Source organism: Bactrocera dorsalis, chromosome 4, assembly GCF_023373825.1.
Source record: "Bactrocera dorsalis isolate Fly_Bdor chromosome 4, ASM2337382v1, whole genome shotgun sequence".
NCBI classification, from domain to species: Eukaryota; Metazoa; Arthropoda; class Insecta; order Diptera; family Tephritidae; genus Bactrocera; species Bactrocera dorsalis.
The window spans coordinates 58,077,989-58,094,447 of NC_064306.1; the positions used below are offsets into that span (position 1 = coordinate 58,077,989).

Genomic DNA, 16,459 nt, shown 5'->3' on the forward strand with positions numbered 1-16,459 from the left:
GGAATCTAAAATCTATTAACGTATTTTCTGATATCAAAAATTAAATAGGGTTGCCATATGTGCTTAATTTATTAAAAAAAAATATTATATAATGTGTAAGAATATTAAAAATTTGTACTCTTAGCGGAATCTAGAGATTACTATCGTATTTTCGCATTTCAAAAATTAAATAAAGTTGCCATATTTTTTCATATTTGTGATTAAACAAATTTTTTTTTCGTTGTTGAGTTTCAAAAAGTATTTTACAATACTGCTGTAATACAAACATTAACAGTTTTATTATAAAAAAAAATAAAAAAGTGCTTTAAATCATAAAACTCAAACAGTGTTGCCACATAACTATAGTTGAACCAGCTCACAATTATAATTTTTTCTATCAGAATCATGAATACTAGCACGATCAAACTTTCTACATTTGCCTGCCGATTAGAATCTTTTTGAAGATATTTTGATATCTGAAATTTTAAACAGGGTTGCCATCTTTAAATGTTTGCATTACTAAAAAACAGATAAAAATATAAATATTTTTCTTTTCCAGCGAAATCTAAAATTTATTTTACATTTTCCAAATTTAAAGTTACCATATTTTTTTAAAATTTGTAATTAAAAATATTTTTAAACCCCAAAATAAAATAGTTTTAAATAATGTTTTGTGAAAATTTGAAAATCCGTGTAGTTTTTGAAGCCAATTATATAATATGTGACGTTATATTGGAATTGCAGGGTTGCCATACATTTTAACGCTTATAATATTTATACATATATATAATCTCTTTTAGTACAATCATATCAGAATTAAAATCGTTCAGTTTTAAGGCAGAAAATGTAAACTTATATAAGAGTATTTTGGGTAGGATTGCCACAGAATTTACGAAAAAAATATTTCTTATTAGAAAATGAATGCAAATCCTACACATTTGAATCATTTTATACAAAAAATACAAAATTTTTTTATAAAAAATATTAAAAACAAATTATTTATTATATTAAAAAAAATATATCGGAATGTAGCAAGTGAACTGTAACTAACACTACTCGAAAAAACTGAAGATTGCAACTGTTGTGCTAAGAGATCTCTGGAGTATTTGAAGTGTCTTGATTATGATTTTGAGTTCAAAAGTTTTCCATCACAAACAAACTTTTTTGTAATTTTAGTAAATAGTGGCCCTTGACTACAACTCAAGAAATCATCCTATGTCTATTGGAGATGAGAGCTATAAAATCTCTCTTTTTGTAGACTCTCTCTTGTAGAGACCCTGGGTAATGTTAACACAGCACCTGCTGTTACTACAGTATTTCCAGTACTGACTAACTAAATTCGCCAAGCCTACCACCCTCAATTCGTTCTCAAGTCAGAAAGGTTTTGTAATCGGAACTCAGATTTTTATCCGCCCAATGACTGTTTTCACCATTCCCAAAAATTACGTTAGGAATGTTTTCTGCCGCTACAACAACAACAGCCACTCTGAATTTTCCATCTGACGAAGCCGTAGTGAATATACTTCTACTGACTTGTGACTGTTTGGAACTTAAGGCGAGCATAAATTTGCACGAATTCAAAACTTAGTGGCGTGCCAAGTTATATAATCAGAGTTTAAGCCATATTTAAAGAAATTTAAACAATCTAAGACTTAGCACTTCGTCTTCATTCAGGACAGCGTAAGACCACACAAATCTTTGATGACTTTTCGACTACTCTATATTTTCTCCCTCAATAAACTTCCTTCGTACACATAAACTACACACTTTAGCTCAGGAAACAGTTACTGAGTCAAACATTTTCAAGTAGGTGGAAAAAACAAATCACTGCCTGTGAAACCACGCTCAACCGTTGCTTTCTACTTGCAAAAATTAAAACGGTAAATCAAAGCTTATAAAAGCGCATTGTGAAATGAATGCATTAACAACTATAAATTATGACTGCTTTTGTATATAATGTTAACGGGTGTGTGCAGCTCATGCCAAAAGTTGAAAATTTATTTCATGATTAACTTCCGCCGTGCACAAGCTAAGCTAAGCCTATAGTTTTAGCGCGTTAGGCCGCACAAATCCGGCATTTGAACGCACAGCTGAGAATGCCGATACATGTATGTACATACATACATATATACGAGCGTATGTACATAAATATGTTCAGCTTTTATATAGCTACTTACAAGCGTTTATGTCTAAACTCTCATGAAATTATAGGAAGTGTGCCCACACGCAGCCAAGTGCACATAAATATGTATATTCGTATATGTATGAGTATATGTGTCCGTCTTAAGCGCCAAACGCTCGTTTGATGAAGTGGGAAGCGCTTGGCCCGTTAGCGCTTGCAAGTGGTCAGTGTTTGTTGTGATTTTCCCATTGACTTTTGTGATCTTTCGTATTCACTTTTTATTATATTTTTCTTTGGCTTGAAGTGCTTTGTCATTTGGAGCCGTGTTTGGGCGTACACTTTTGCTGGTGCTTTTGCGTGGCCAAATAAAGCTCCATAATTGCATTCATGTATGTATGTGTTGTTGTATGTGTCGCACCGGTTGCCGAGGTCATTCAATTGCGTTGAAGATTTAAATTGCGGACATTAATTTGACCGCCCACAATTATTTTCAAATTTATGATAGACTTTTTAAAAAATTGCTCTTGAATAATTTGTGCGCGCAGCAGCCGCGAATGAATGATCGCACTTTTTTGGTAGCTACAAGATGCCGTTTTAAATTAATGTCAACATTTCCTGATAAAGAAAAGAGCTAAATTAATACTTAGTAAAAATACACACTTGTCATCAAGAGTTTGGTGAAGTCGAGCAATGAAAACTGCAAAGAATCGAGCCTTTACCGAAATTACCTGAAAAAGTTTTGGAAAATTTTATTAGAAATAGTTTAAAATTATTTTTTTTTTTAATTTCATGCACTTATTGATAACGAAAAATTATAACAAAAAAATCATTAAAAAATATTCAATAATTTTTATAGCCTAATAAACTGATTGCCGATAATATTTGACTCGTATGAACCTGATTTCTTTCTGACCGACACAGATTCATTCTCACAATATAGGTCAATTGAAGCAATTGTTTTTTTCTTTGGAAGCAAGATGATTTCAAAACCAAACCGCTGGATTTCTTATTTCCTGTTTTTCGAAAGGTTTTCCGATGTCTTAGGTTTATATTGGAATTTATTTTTAAATGGAATAGGATACATAGTTTCTACTGCAAAATATAACCAATCCTCTTGATTAATCTCCTTGATTATTCGACAATTTGTTTCTGCTATACAAGATGATGCTAAATAGAATCTAAAGTTTTTTTTCGCTCAGTTTTGCCTTCTCGGAGATTGTTATCTTGCCGCATTAAGGAAAGTCTGTAAGTACAATGATCATGAGAATGAACCCGGTAGTAGTTTAGCTGGTGCAAAGCCTTCCATATCGATAAGGTCGGAGCTGAGTACTGAGGCTAAAACAATCCACATAACACAATCCTACTGCGATGGCGGCCGTAGCCTTTGTTCCCATGATATCGACTGCTACAGCGATTGTCTGGCTGGCCGTCCGCACCTCAGTCGGGTCTGAGTAACCGGAACGGACTCGCATTTTTTTCCGGTCAAGGACTGTCAACGCAGTATCATGCCTTAAAATTACAAGAATTTTTTCTGTCGCTACAATACTCGTAGTGTCTGTCTCGAGTCACGAAAATGCCTGTGTAGCACCAGCGTGAGGGAGAGGTCCTAGTCTACCCCAAGGACCTTAGTGCCTTAGAGAGATAATTTTTTTGATTTATAGAAGGTAATCTCTATACAGAAACATAACATAAGCAGATCCGTTCCTTTCGATTTAAATCTCAGACCCACCTGCGATACCAATTCTGGACTGTATTGAGACTGGTGGTCATAATACTGCTAAACAACACCTACCCATACCTCCTCTAACAGAATAATGCCTTTTTTTCTTTATAATATTCAGTATCAATGAAACTTTTTCTAAACTCATAAGCACATTTTTTCAGAAAGTCAAAAATATTTATTGAATTAGAGCATGCAGCACATAATGCTTAAGATATTATTATTATTTTTGTATACATTTAAAAAAACACTAATCTCCGGCCATCTGTTCAAACAAACAAATGGTATTTGTAATTAAAATATTTTTGTAAAACGTTGAAAGGAATTGCTCGCAGACAGCATAACTTTCACCAAGCACATTCGCGGCCGCCAGACAGACGTAAAATCAAGGCCCAAGTTCAAAAACAGAGGCATTCATGGCGAGCATAAACAAAATAAATTTCCTGAATGTTCCACAATATACTTACAAATGAGGCTACATTAGGGTGTTCTTTGCAATTTTTTTTTAATTTTGTGGATATAAGTATAGTAAGCATTGATATAAATTTACAGTGTAATGAAAAAAATTTAATAGAACTTTCTAGTCTTTCAACTAAATTAAATATTTTTAGCTTAAAAACTAAATGTTTTTGCATCGAAACCTTCAGTAGACAAATGTGTATCCTTAATGCATAATTATTTTTGTTAATCCCGAACAAAGTTCTAAAAAAATATTTTCAATGCCATTACTAAAAGGAAATAAGTTATTGATAGGCTTATTTGTCTATTGCGTTGCTAACTGTAAAGAGTGTTTGTAATAAATTTGAGAAAGGAATTTCAACCTACGGACTCCAATATCTGAGCCCACTTGCTCACGCCTTGCCTACTCGCATGTGTCTATTTAAAATTCAGTGTAAAAAAATCAATCACAATCGATCATTAAGCATTCTCGCTTATTATCTTTTTGCATGGCAACAAAAAACAGTTCGCAAAAAAAACTTTTAAAAATTGAATAAAAGTAATCAAAGTCGTGTGACCAATTATCGCACTTTAAGGTGATTTTCCATATCGGCGTGTGCTTAAAATAATTTTCAAGTGTGATTCACGCACTCAATGCAAATATTGAAATAAATAAAAAGCCTTTAAGGTCAGCAAGTTCATTCGAAAGCATTCACACCGGTGAGCAGCCGCTAGCCGCTAACCGATCGAATGCGCATTTCTACTCAACAGCGCTAAAGATAAATTTCTATTTACATTTTCCTCTAATTTTCAGCATTTAGCATTATCGTGCCTTTTTTCTGATCTTACAAATGGCAACAGTTTTGTGCCACTTAATTTTAGCACAACAAACAGCATTTGTTTGCCACTTTTCGGTGCGTTCGCCAAGTGGCCTGTAGGAACAATGAAGCATAAAAAATCGTCATTATGACAAGCAATATTATAAGCGATCTTAAGCGAGTTTTTGAAACAAAGGAAGGGTCTTTGAGTTACAAAAAATATCTTCCATTATCTTTTTCGTTTTTTTTTTTGCGGTTTTACGTCGATGCTTCTCTTTCATTAAAGTGTTTTTGTTGTCTTGATTTATGAACTATGAAAATGTTTCATTATAGACCTCTCTTGATCTATTGCTATTGGGTTGATTATAGTGACCTTCCAACTTTTGGATACCATTTTTGTAGTATGATTTGTTCTTTGCTTTAAAATAGGCCTCCGTTTCGATAATCACCTTTTCATTCTACAAAAATTTCTTCGCAGCGAGCATTCTTTTGAGATCTGAGAACAGAAAATAGTTGCTGGGGGTCAGTTCATGAGAATACCGTGGATGCAGAAGCATTTCGAAGTTCAATTCATGGACTTTTGCCATCGCTTGCCTTGACTTATATTAGGGTGTATTGTCTAGATAAAACAACATTTTCTTTTTCTTAAAATGCGGTCGTTTTTTGGCGATATAATTCATGAAACGATCCAACTAAGGCTATGTAATTGTCACTTTCCCTTCATTTTCAAGCTGGACAATAAAAATAATTCCTTCCGTGTCCCAAAATACAACCTTACCAGCCGACTATTGCGTTTTTCACGCTTTGAAACGGCTTCCTCGTGTGCAGTTCACTCGTTTTAGTGTCGATTGGACTTCGGTGTGAAATGATTGATCCATGTTTCATCCATTGTCACATATCGACGCAAAACCTCGGTTTATTATGCTTGAACATCTTCAAACATTGCTCCGAATCATCAACTCGTCGTTGGTTTTGGTCAAAAGTGACCTCGCGTTTCATCGACTTCGAACAGAGCTTTCTCATGTCCAAATATTCATGATATGGAATACACATTCAGTTGATAACTTTAGAGGGCCTTCTATCTCGAACAACTTCCCCCTACGGTCATCCAAAATTATATTGTGGACTTTTCTGATGTTTTAGTCGGTAACAACCTCTTTTGGCCGTCAACTGCGTTACCGTTTTAGGTGCTCATTTCTCTACATCTAAACTTAGCATACCAATCCGTGCTGGTTAATTTTCCTCGAGCAGTGTCCAGAAATACTTCATCAAGCCAAGTTTTCGCTTTAACTGTACTTTTTGCTTTCTAAAGGCATATTTTGTTAAAAGGAAAATTTCCTTTTTATCCATTTTTTTTACAATAACAAAAGTTGCTTCACTCAAAATGATATAACACACAAACTAATGATCTGACAGCTGTCAAATTTATGAACGGACCTTTTGAAGGTTAAGGCTAACCAAAAATGATATGGATTTAATTCTAGTAGCGCCATCTTTATATCAGTCCGTCCAAATTGATCTGATATTTATCTTTTACTGAAGCTCTTTTTCACAAAGCTTTCTTTTTACAGAAAATTTACTTTTAGAAAAAATGTGAGAAATTTTGCAGAACACTACGTCTATTTCTCAGCATGAAATTCTTCCTTTACACCTCACAATCCCTACAGGGTCATTTCATAACCACAAGTGAATGGGCATTCACTTACATCGATATTTGTCTATACATACTTATACACCTTGTAGGTATATATGTATGTTTTTACACATTCTCTGCCTTCGTTTGGCGCTATCATAGATTCTGTGAATCTGTGGTAAACAATTAGATAATGTTTACAAATTTGTTGGCAGCGAAAGAGACGCGCGCCATTCTGTCGGCCTGTTGCAGTCTTTGTTGGGCGTTATGATATTGACAAAGGCGCAAGCCACAAATGTATAATTTGTTTACGTAAAAAATATACTTTTATTTTGCTGCTACAGCTTTCCGCCGGAATTAATTAAAAATCATATAAATTATTTGCTTTGTTGGTGTAAGCTGATTTTTTAATAAAAATCAAGTTCGTTTTGCGACCAGCGATTTGGAACATTTCTGGTACGTACTATATGGGGGCGATATATGTATGTACATATTTGTGTGTAATTGTATATGTATTTACTCGTATAATATTCTACATAGTACATGTGTTTGTGTGCATGTTCACTTGTAATTCTTGTGTGCAACATGCTGGAAACATTTTGTGTGTTCCAAATAACTAATTGAAATTTTTGAAATTCGAAATCATAAATACTTTCTTGCATACAAATTTAGACTCTTTCAATTTTTTGTTGATGTTGAAATGTGTGTCAGCAAAATTTACATATAATTTTATTAACATTCCACCAAATGAACTACAAATATGTGGATGTGTAAATTGAAGTTTGTGCCAATTCTGAAATGTTAATATGAAATTTTGTTGTGAAGTTTAGTATAGACTTCAAAGACTTTGGAAAAGCTCGAGTTCACCTCCTGGATGGCATACTGGCTAATATTGGAGTCCAATATTTCATCAGCTCCTATATGCAATTCTGTTTCCTATTTGTAGGCACCACTTTGTAGAGATTGTCAAGCTTTGTACCGCATTGTCACCATGAAAAGTGTTCTGATAAACTATGTAAGTCATTCAGAGTTGATCTGAAACTTGTGTGTCACAGTATTTTTCCAACAACATCAGCTATAGAAGGTTTCTTCGATGGGTCAAATATCCTAATCTCTTTTGAAATATAGATTAGATCCCATAAAATGAAATTTCAAACTAATAATGCTAAAATATTTATAATTTTATACGTTTTATCTCTTTTGTTTGAAATCTAACTAACTTCAAGAAAAATACCAGTAGGATCATATGATCAAATTTGACCCGGACTGACAAAAAAATCAACAAGTAAGGTATTTTGAAGCAATACAAACATATCAACGCATTAATCACTTTTCCATACAAGTTTTATAAGCATCGGCTAGAATAGTTTTCAGCAAATCATAATTAAAGACTTCAATGGACTCATGCCGCGTTCCCCAAGAATGATTTCCCAGTTTCGAAAGCAGAAAAAAAGTCACTGAGAGCCAAATATTGCGAATAGGGTGCCTGAGCGATGACTTTCATTTCCTGTTTGGCTAAAAATTTAGTCACAAGCGTGCTAGATTGTGATGACGCTTTATCATGTTGAAAAATCCATGAATTTTCTGCACTCAACTTCGGTCGTTTACGACGAATTGTTTCACGTTGACGCCCCAAAACTGCCAAATAGTATTCTTTATTGACCGCTTGACTCTACGGAACCAATTCATGGTTAGGCACACCTCGATAATCAAAGAAAACGATTGGCATCCCTTGATTTTTTATTGATTGACCATTCGTTAGATAAGAACGACGCCATAATTATAAACCTAAGTCTCGTTACCAAAAATGATTTGATTGATGAGTGGAGGGTATTCAACTACGTTGTCAAGCAGCTCTTTTGCGATCTCTACTCGTCGTCGTTTTTGCTAAAGATGCAGGTCTTTTGGTACGAGTCTGGCATAGACACACTCCATACCCATAAAATTAACCAAAGTGTGTTGAGTCAATCCGTAAGAGATGTTAAGATCCTCTTCCATTATTTTTGATGCCCACATGACATTTTTCAAGCACTGTTTCTTTAACTCTTTCGAAAGTTCAGATTCGGCAGCTTAAGTGGACCAGTCCGAGTCAATTTTGACCACATGTCATATTTTGTATAATCTATACATCCTCAATAGTGGGTCTTCTGTCGACTTCAGTGTCTTCCTAGCGATGGTTTTTCAAGCACTGTTTGTACAACTTTTTCGACAGTTCAGTTTCGGGAATTTAAGTGGACCAGTCCGAGTCAGTTTTGATCACATGACATATCATCTATAAACTATACATCCCTAAATGTAGGCTTTCTTAAGCGTCTTCCAAGCAAAGGTGTCTGCTATAAAGGTAGCAGTAGATCTACTGTTCCGAAACGCTGCATCCTTTACAGTAGTGACTATCCATTCCGATAATAAGGCATCAATATTAGGTTTGAGCTCGTTGACTATGATCTCAAGACAAGTGAAAAGTTGTCTGAACCTCTTATCTGTAGTATCTAGTTATTATATAATTGCACTGGTTTGGGTGTCTCTTATTGCAGAGAACTATAAGGCTGTTGAACTTACTAAGACAGTTACTTCTGTCTCAATAACTGCGGAACGGGAACGGATAGGGGCTCCGTTGGCTTCTTGTGGTTCACTAGTGAACTGTTGCGTTCCAGCTCAGCAAGTATTGGTCAACTATTAGCAGCTGTGCAGTCGCAGGGTCCTTCCGACTCAGTGTAAATGGTTAGAGGTCTAGTGAACTCTTGGCTTTCAGCAAAGTTCACCTTTCTGTGGTTACAGGAGTTCTAATTGGTCACTGTGCGATCGGGATTTTTAATTTTACCGATTGCCAGCTTTAGACATATACAGAGGTGAAATAGAAATAAAGTACGTGAGCCGATTTATGATGGGTTCAGTTTTGCCGTTAGCTGATAACCAACTGCAGTCTTTTTTTCGTCTGGCTTCAGAAAGGGATGTCTAAGACAAGGAATCACTGCTATGCTGAGGCATCAGGCATCTAACCCTACCTAACCTAAACAATTACAGATAATTAGGAGTTCAAGTCTAACAGTTCCATGAGATTTTTACTTGATTATAAACTTGTTCTGAGGATCCCCCAAATGCAGGTTCATATAAAAAGCATTGCTGCTATTTTCTATAAAAAAAAGGAACACCCTAATGTTGGTATTTTGTCACAGTTATATGGTTTAATAAATTATAATTACACAATCGAAGCGTAAATAATTTGGGCTCATGCTATTAAGTCAACGAATTTGTCGATAAAAACTATATATTTACTACTTTATTTACCACTGAGTGTGAGAGTGAGCAAGCGTGCTGGAGACCACATGTTACGGTGCTTTTCACAAACCAATTATAATATTTGCTATAATTCATATTGCGCTAAAAAATATAATCAGTTTAATAGCTTTGAGTTATTTCCCATTTCAGTGTTAACACAGACACACACACCTATACAAACACATACAACTGGTGAGAAAAACATATGTACGGACAATTGCTTTGGGCTTCATAGCTCAGTGCGCGGTAATGAGCTGAGTTAATTAGTAGCTTACATATAAAATTCATACCTGAACACACACATACACATATGAATTAACAGCTGAGAGAAGAGGAAGAGACAAACAACATACGGAGTTTAATGAGAACCTGACAAAACGGGCCGATACGAGTCGATACAGTCGCGACATTATGGAAGTGTATGACGACAGGCCGGTGAGTGTCTACGACAATTTGAAAACGACGCCGAACAGCATACACACAAGCACACCGAAAGCCGTGAAGAGAGGCAACAACACAGTGCCGTCACCAGCTGCATCGCCATTGCCAACACGCAGAGCAACAGCAGCAGCAGCAGCAACAACGGGCGGAACCACCGCAGCGAATAGAGCAACTAGCTCACCCATTTACGCCGATATTGCATTCAAGTTTAATGACAACAACCAGCAACTAACAAATCAGCAGTCACAACAACAACACAACCAACAGCAGCAGCAGCAGCAACAACAACAACAAACGCTTCCGCGCTTGACTCAGCAATACGTGCCGCAGTCGGCCGCGCAACCGGTGGCGTCAAACTTCACTGACCAAGCACCAACAACAACAGCAACGGCACAACATTTTCCAACGAACACAACGCTGCCAACACAGAACAGCAACAACAGTACTAACAACTACACTAACAACAGTAATCAGCGGTTAATACAAGCGAACGCGTCGATTACATTGCCAGCCCCGGCTCCGACTCCAGCGCCCGCTTCCGCACTAGCTGCCGCTCCAGCGCCAATCAAAGCTATTGCCACAGCAACGCCAGCAGCCATGTCAACAACGACAGCAGCGTCTACGGTGGCAGCGCCTAGGAATGCAAGTCCGGCACAGCGGCCGCTTAGTCAACACTCGCAATCGGAACTATACGAAGCCAGTCAGAGTATAGCTGCGGTGAAAGCCGCATTAAATGATGCTAAATCGAAATTTTTCGGCTTAAACGGTTACGCTCAAGATCATCCACACAACAACACGTACAGTGCTAATGAATCTCGGCCGCTGCAGCAAAGAGCCGTCGCCGCTGCGCCACGCCTACTTATCGACAATCAATATCCAAAAGTACAAATCGTGACTACAGCCCCCACACCGCCGCCAAAGAGCCAACCCAAGTATCAGAATATACCGGAGAATAGCGCCATATTCCGCAATAACGTCGAGACGCCACCCGAGTTGCCGCCGAAGCCACCAGGTGAGTTAATGCGTACCATAAAATCTTATGTTCAACTTTTTATCGTCATTTAATTATTACCAGTGGACGCTGTTGCGTTGCCGTCGAAAATGGTGGCCACAACTCCGCCCACTCAGACCGATGGCGCCGTGTCTACAACACCCAACTCAGCTGCGTTCTCAACTAGCTCAAGGCAATCGAACACGCCGTCGCCATCACCATCAGCACCATCGGATGCGGCCAAGGTATCGTTGTCGTCGTCACATGCAGCCTACAAGCAAATACCGCTAAATGATATTGACACTACGCAGCCATCACAAGTGAGTAAAAGAAACCGAAGAAACCGTAGGTCTGCATAATATTATAGTGTGTCTAATTATGGTTAGGTGCTCAGTTTAGGGTGTAAGTTCACAGCGGCAGTTTGCTAAGTTTTGGAGACTTTTTGAAATCTTTACGTTCTAATCTTAAATACACTCCTATTTCTGTCATCTGTCGTCTTCTGTTAACTTTTGCGCTGGCTTATTCATTAAGTTTATCGTTGACAGCAAAAATAAATTTCTAAACTTTGGTGAAAATTTAAAAATGTATGCCTTGATAAATACTATAGATATCTACATTAGCCTTGAGCTCATTGACCGTACGCTCAAGACCAGCGAAGGGACTTCTTATCTCTTGCAGCAAGTTACTCCATGATTAGAATGGTTTTCGTATTTGACCATTGCGATATTGCAGATACCAAACCAACCAGACACTAGCTGAAGACTCTGCTATTGTTGTTGTTGTAAAGGTTATCTATTCCCCGTTAGGATGGTAAGGTTCAGATAAGTTTTCATCAAAGACAACCAAGGCCCAGGAAACGTGCTGATTCGACGGGTTCGAACCAGGGGTATCAGATGTGTGGGGTTAGCTAGACATGCAGAGAGGTGATTAGTGTCATGCGGGGACTCGTTGTGCGCTAGACATATGTATATTTGATATGTCGGAAACGGTTCTAGATAAGTAGGAATTTAACCTGCCACAGTATCCAGAACGTAGCTGGGCAGAGGTGGGATTCCCACAACAGCTTGTTCCACATTACCGGAATTGACTCGAATTTTATCCGGCCCAGGGCTGTACTTTCGGTGATCTAACCTCGTTTGTAACGGTAAGTGGAAGCTTCGCTGGCTTCTTGCGGTTCAGTACTGAATGGTTGGGTCTCAGGTGAGCTCAACTGGCCAACTACTATCAACTGTATAGTCGCGAGGTCCTTCTGACCCAGTGTAAATCGTAAGCAGTCTAGTGAGTTCATCGCTCCAAGCTAAGTTCACTTTTCAATGCTTATCGGAATTCTAAGTATATATTTTCTGTATCGATGTCAGTTGCATTAGTAGGTTGAAGGAATATCATATAGGATCATATCAACAGTTCTTTCTCTAATGTTCCGTCTTTGACTGACCAACGTTCAGATCTTAGATTTTTTAGATTTTTTGCAATTTTTGCAGAATAGTGTATTTGAGAACATATCAAAATATTTCCTTCCACAAAAAAACTTCGTCAGTTTATACTTTAGCAAATGTAAAGCAGTATGGAGACATCTGAGGAATTTCTAGCAAACAATTCATCCATACCTAAATTTCATGCCGTATAAAAAGATTGGACCAATTTTATGCAGTTTTGTGGACCATAAGTCGGACTTTTACATATACCATAGAATTAAAAATTATTCTTGTATATATGGAGCTATTTATTTCTTTAATCAATCCGCTTAACTAGTAAATTCTAATAGTATCATAGGCGTCTTCGATTCACCGCAAATCCACTAGCTATTTTTGAGTTTAATTCCTTTCTAAAAAAATTTACTTCAAATTATAATCATGAATAAAGTTAAGTAGATAAATTAAATATAATAGACTACGCTGAGACATTTAAGGGGTATGCTTTCTCTACTGGATTATGATACTTAATCAATATTTATTTGTCATTTTCAAAGATGTAATACATACACTTATGCCAACGATTTTTCCAGTTTTCGAAACACTGCCCTCTTTGAGATGACCTTCAGTTCCTTAGCTCCTTCAGTGAATTTTGTTTTATCTCTTTGATTGACTGAAAATAGGTTCCACGGAGTGTCAATTTCAGTTTGAGGAATAAGAAAAAATCACACGGAGCCAAATCTGGTGAATACGGTGGCTGATGCATGGTATTTATTGCGTCTTGGGCTTTAAATTAGATCACAATCGTGGCTCGATGGTATACACACAAGAGACCTGTTCGGGACTAGATGAGCAAGAACGGGCTTCTTACCCAAAATATTTATCAAAATTATTCAAATGGACTCGCGAGTGATGTAGTGTTCTCTAGCCGTCTCTCTAACATTTGCCTGACTATTTTCAAGCACTATATATCCTTCACTTTTAGTAATATTTTCATCAGTTGAAGAGGTCAAAGATCTCTCGAACACCTTTGAAGGCTTTGTAACACTCGTAGGCTTGCGTTTTTGAGAAAAACTTAATCACAATCCGGCACAAAAAATTTTGTAAAAAATAAAAAATTTCATAAAAATTCTTTGTTCGATATTTTAATCCATTGTAAAAATCCCAGCGCACTACTGAGGTGTACCGACTTAAGCAGCTGCTGTAAATATATTAGTAGACAGATCGCGTATATATTTGGCGTAGTAATTAATTTTTTTTAAATATCATTTACCCCGGGAACTTAATTATAAGATCCGTGCGCTTTTAATGTCACAGTGTATACATAAATCAAAGTAAATAATTGTGCTCTACACTATATTTATAAATTGTTATTATTAAGAATTAATAATTGTAGAAAATATATTAACTCAATCACGAAATTATTCTATTTCAGTAAATTCACACATTATTCACACTTTAATTGAATAAAAACATTAATTTTTATATGCTTGAGTATAATTTATGCTAACAAGTACAATTTAAATAATTATTATTAAAAATAGAAATATTCACATTATTTTATAAGATATATTTAGATATTAGTATGAATATGAAAATATTAAGATTTGTTATTAATTTTGGTGATCTAAGTATAGAATAGAGAATGTTGAAGATTGATACGAAGCGTTTTGTCCGGTTCGATTAAGGGGTTACATGGGTTTAGGAGTTTCAAAAAGTCGATTTTTTTTATTGTCTTGTTAAATTCTATAGCACATCTAGAATATTGTCCTGAATTTTTAACTTGGTCTGAACAATAGTTTTGGAGATACAGCCTTGAGAACTTGTACGCTCGAAACTAGCCAGGCTAAGTAAATGATTCACCTCTGCTTCTAAAATGTTTTACCATACAAATATTCTCCTGATATAAGGGGTCAATAAATATGATTTATATGTACATATATATTAAAATAGGTAAAAAATTGGATATTTTTGTTGCTCAAAACTTCTTGATCGTTCTTTTCAACGAACGGCATGTCTTTGTCAATGATTTTCCACTTAGAAAAAAACTAATTTGAGTGGTAGTTCATAGAGGATTACACTTCTCGAAAAATCTCGTCTAAAATAGGTTTAGATAACCGAATACATTCTTAGATTTTAATCACAAAAATTTAATTAAAAGATTTTAAATTTTCTAAAAATATTTGTGTTTTGATGAAAATCATTTTAAAAATCGCTCTAGCAATGTTAACTTGCACACTTCAAGGCGCTCTGTTAACAGCAAGTAGAATTAAAAGTGATTAGAAAGAGAAGTAGCCCTAGTAGATTATTAGTTTTTATTTTTTAAGTTTTTTCGTCTAATTTATTGAATATTGAAAAACATTTTTCTTTGTCATTATTTGAAATAATATGTTAATGTCCTAAATGCCGCAGCTGGAGAGCAGGGATTTTCCCTTCCTCAGCAAACCAAAGGTTGTTTTCGACTTTACAGAGTTATTTTTCATAACAAACAAATATGTATATTGAAATGTGGTACAATAATATCACTAAGCTATCTTCAATGAAAACTTCTGCAACAACAACTATACGCATGTTTTGACATGTACATATTTCTTGCCACAAACAAAAAATTGTTCCTTTGTGCGTATTCTGTGTCAGCGCTGTTATCACGCCGCGTATCTTACACCCGATTTCAAGGTCAACTAACTCATTAACAGCTGTGAATATCAGCTGTGGAACAACAATAACAACACATACGTGCAAATCAACAACATCAACACAAATACCCGTAACTGCGACAATAACAATAAAATGGCAAATCGATAACACATTGCCGGGTGAAAAATGTTTGTAAACAAAACTCCGCTATCTTTATGAACAAATAATACATACACACATGCATACATATGCATATAGTATGTATATAACAATATTACATATATTTTTAAACAGTCACAATTCGTAAACAACTTAAATCCTAAAACTTACTATAAAAGGTCCTTGCTTTTCTCAGAATAATATTAGTAGTATTTGAACCGCGCTTTCAACGTCAACCAAACTGAATTCCATTTAAACAAAAATGGAAAAAATAAGCGCTTTCTTTCACTTTCTGCTACAAATTTCGCTGGCCTCGTTTATTGTGAATTTTTACGTGCAAATATCAATCGTTCTGCAGAGATTTCGTTTGCTTCGCATAAAGATTTATATAGCTGAGCCTCCCACACAACGTGATCAAATACTAGAATTAAGCACGGGTGCGTTTGAAGATTTCCGTAGTTTACCATTACGAACGAGTACAAGTGAGTTTGAACGTTTCGACAATTTACCGTTACGCAAGGCCTCGGTAATAACAACATCTTACTTTGAAACGCCTAAAAGTAGATATCCACTAATGAGACTGCAACATGAAATGTGTAAATTCCGTGGACGAGATTGCCAGCATTACAGAGGAGTTCGCAGGAGACTTGAATTGTAGACATTAAATTATTAATAAGTTTTATATTAAAAGTACTTGATTTTTATGTTAATATAATAAAAATATTTATGCTTACTAATATATATACACATATACAAAAGTTAATATTTGAAAATTATTTTAACAGTAAAAAATATTACTTAATTAGTTAATTAAAGATATATAAAACATC

General features: G+C 35.7%; 1 protein-coding gene across 2 annotated transcripts in view; it reads left to right on the forward strand.

Moving 5' to 3' along the window:
• The window catches only part of LOC105225703 (ras guanine nucleotide exchange factor glfB), a 42,768-nt gene that overhangs the window by 17,521 nt on the left and 8,788 nt on the right, over nt 1-16,459 (forward strand). For both annotated transcript variants that reach the window (XM_011204301.4, XM_011204298.4), the window contains 2 exons: nt 10,140-11,442; nt 11,506-11,741. In XM_011204301.4, the coding sequence (XP_011202603.2) occupies nt 10,401-11,442; nt 11,506-11,741 (1,278 nt within the window). In that variant the 5' untranslated portion in view covers nt 10,140-10,400. The remainder of the gene's footprint in view (nt 1-10,139; nt 11,443-11,505; nt 11,742-16,459) is intronic.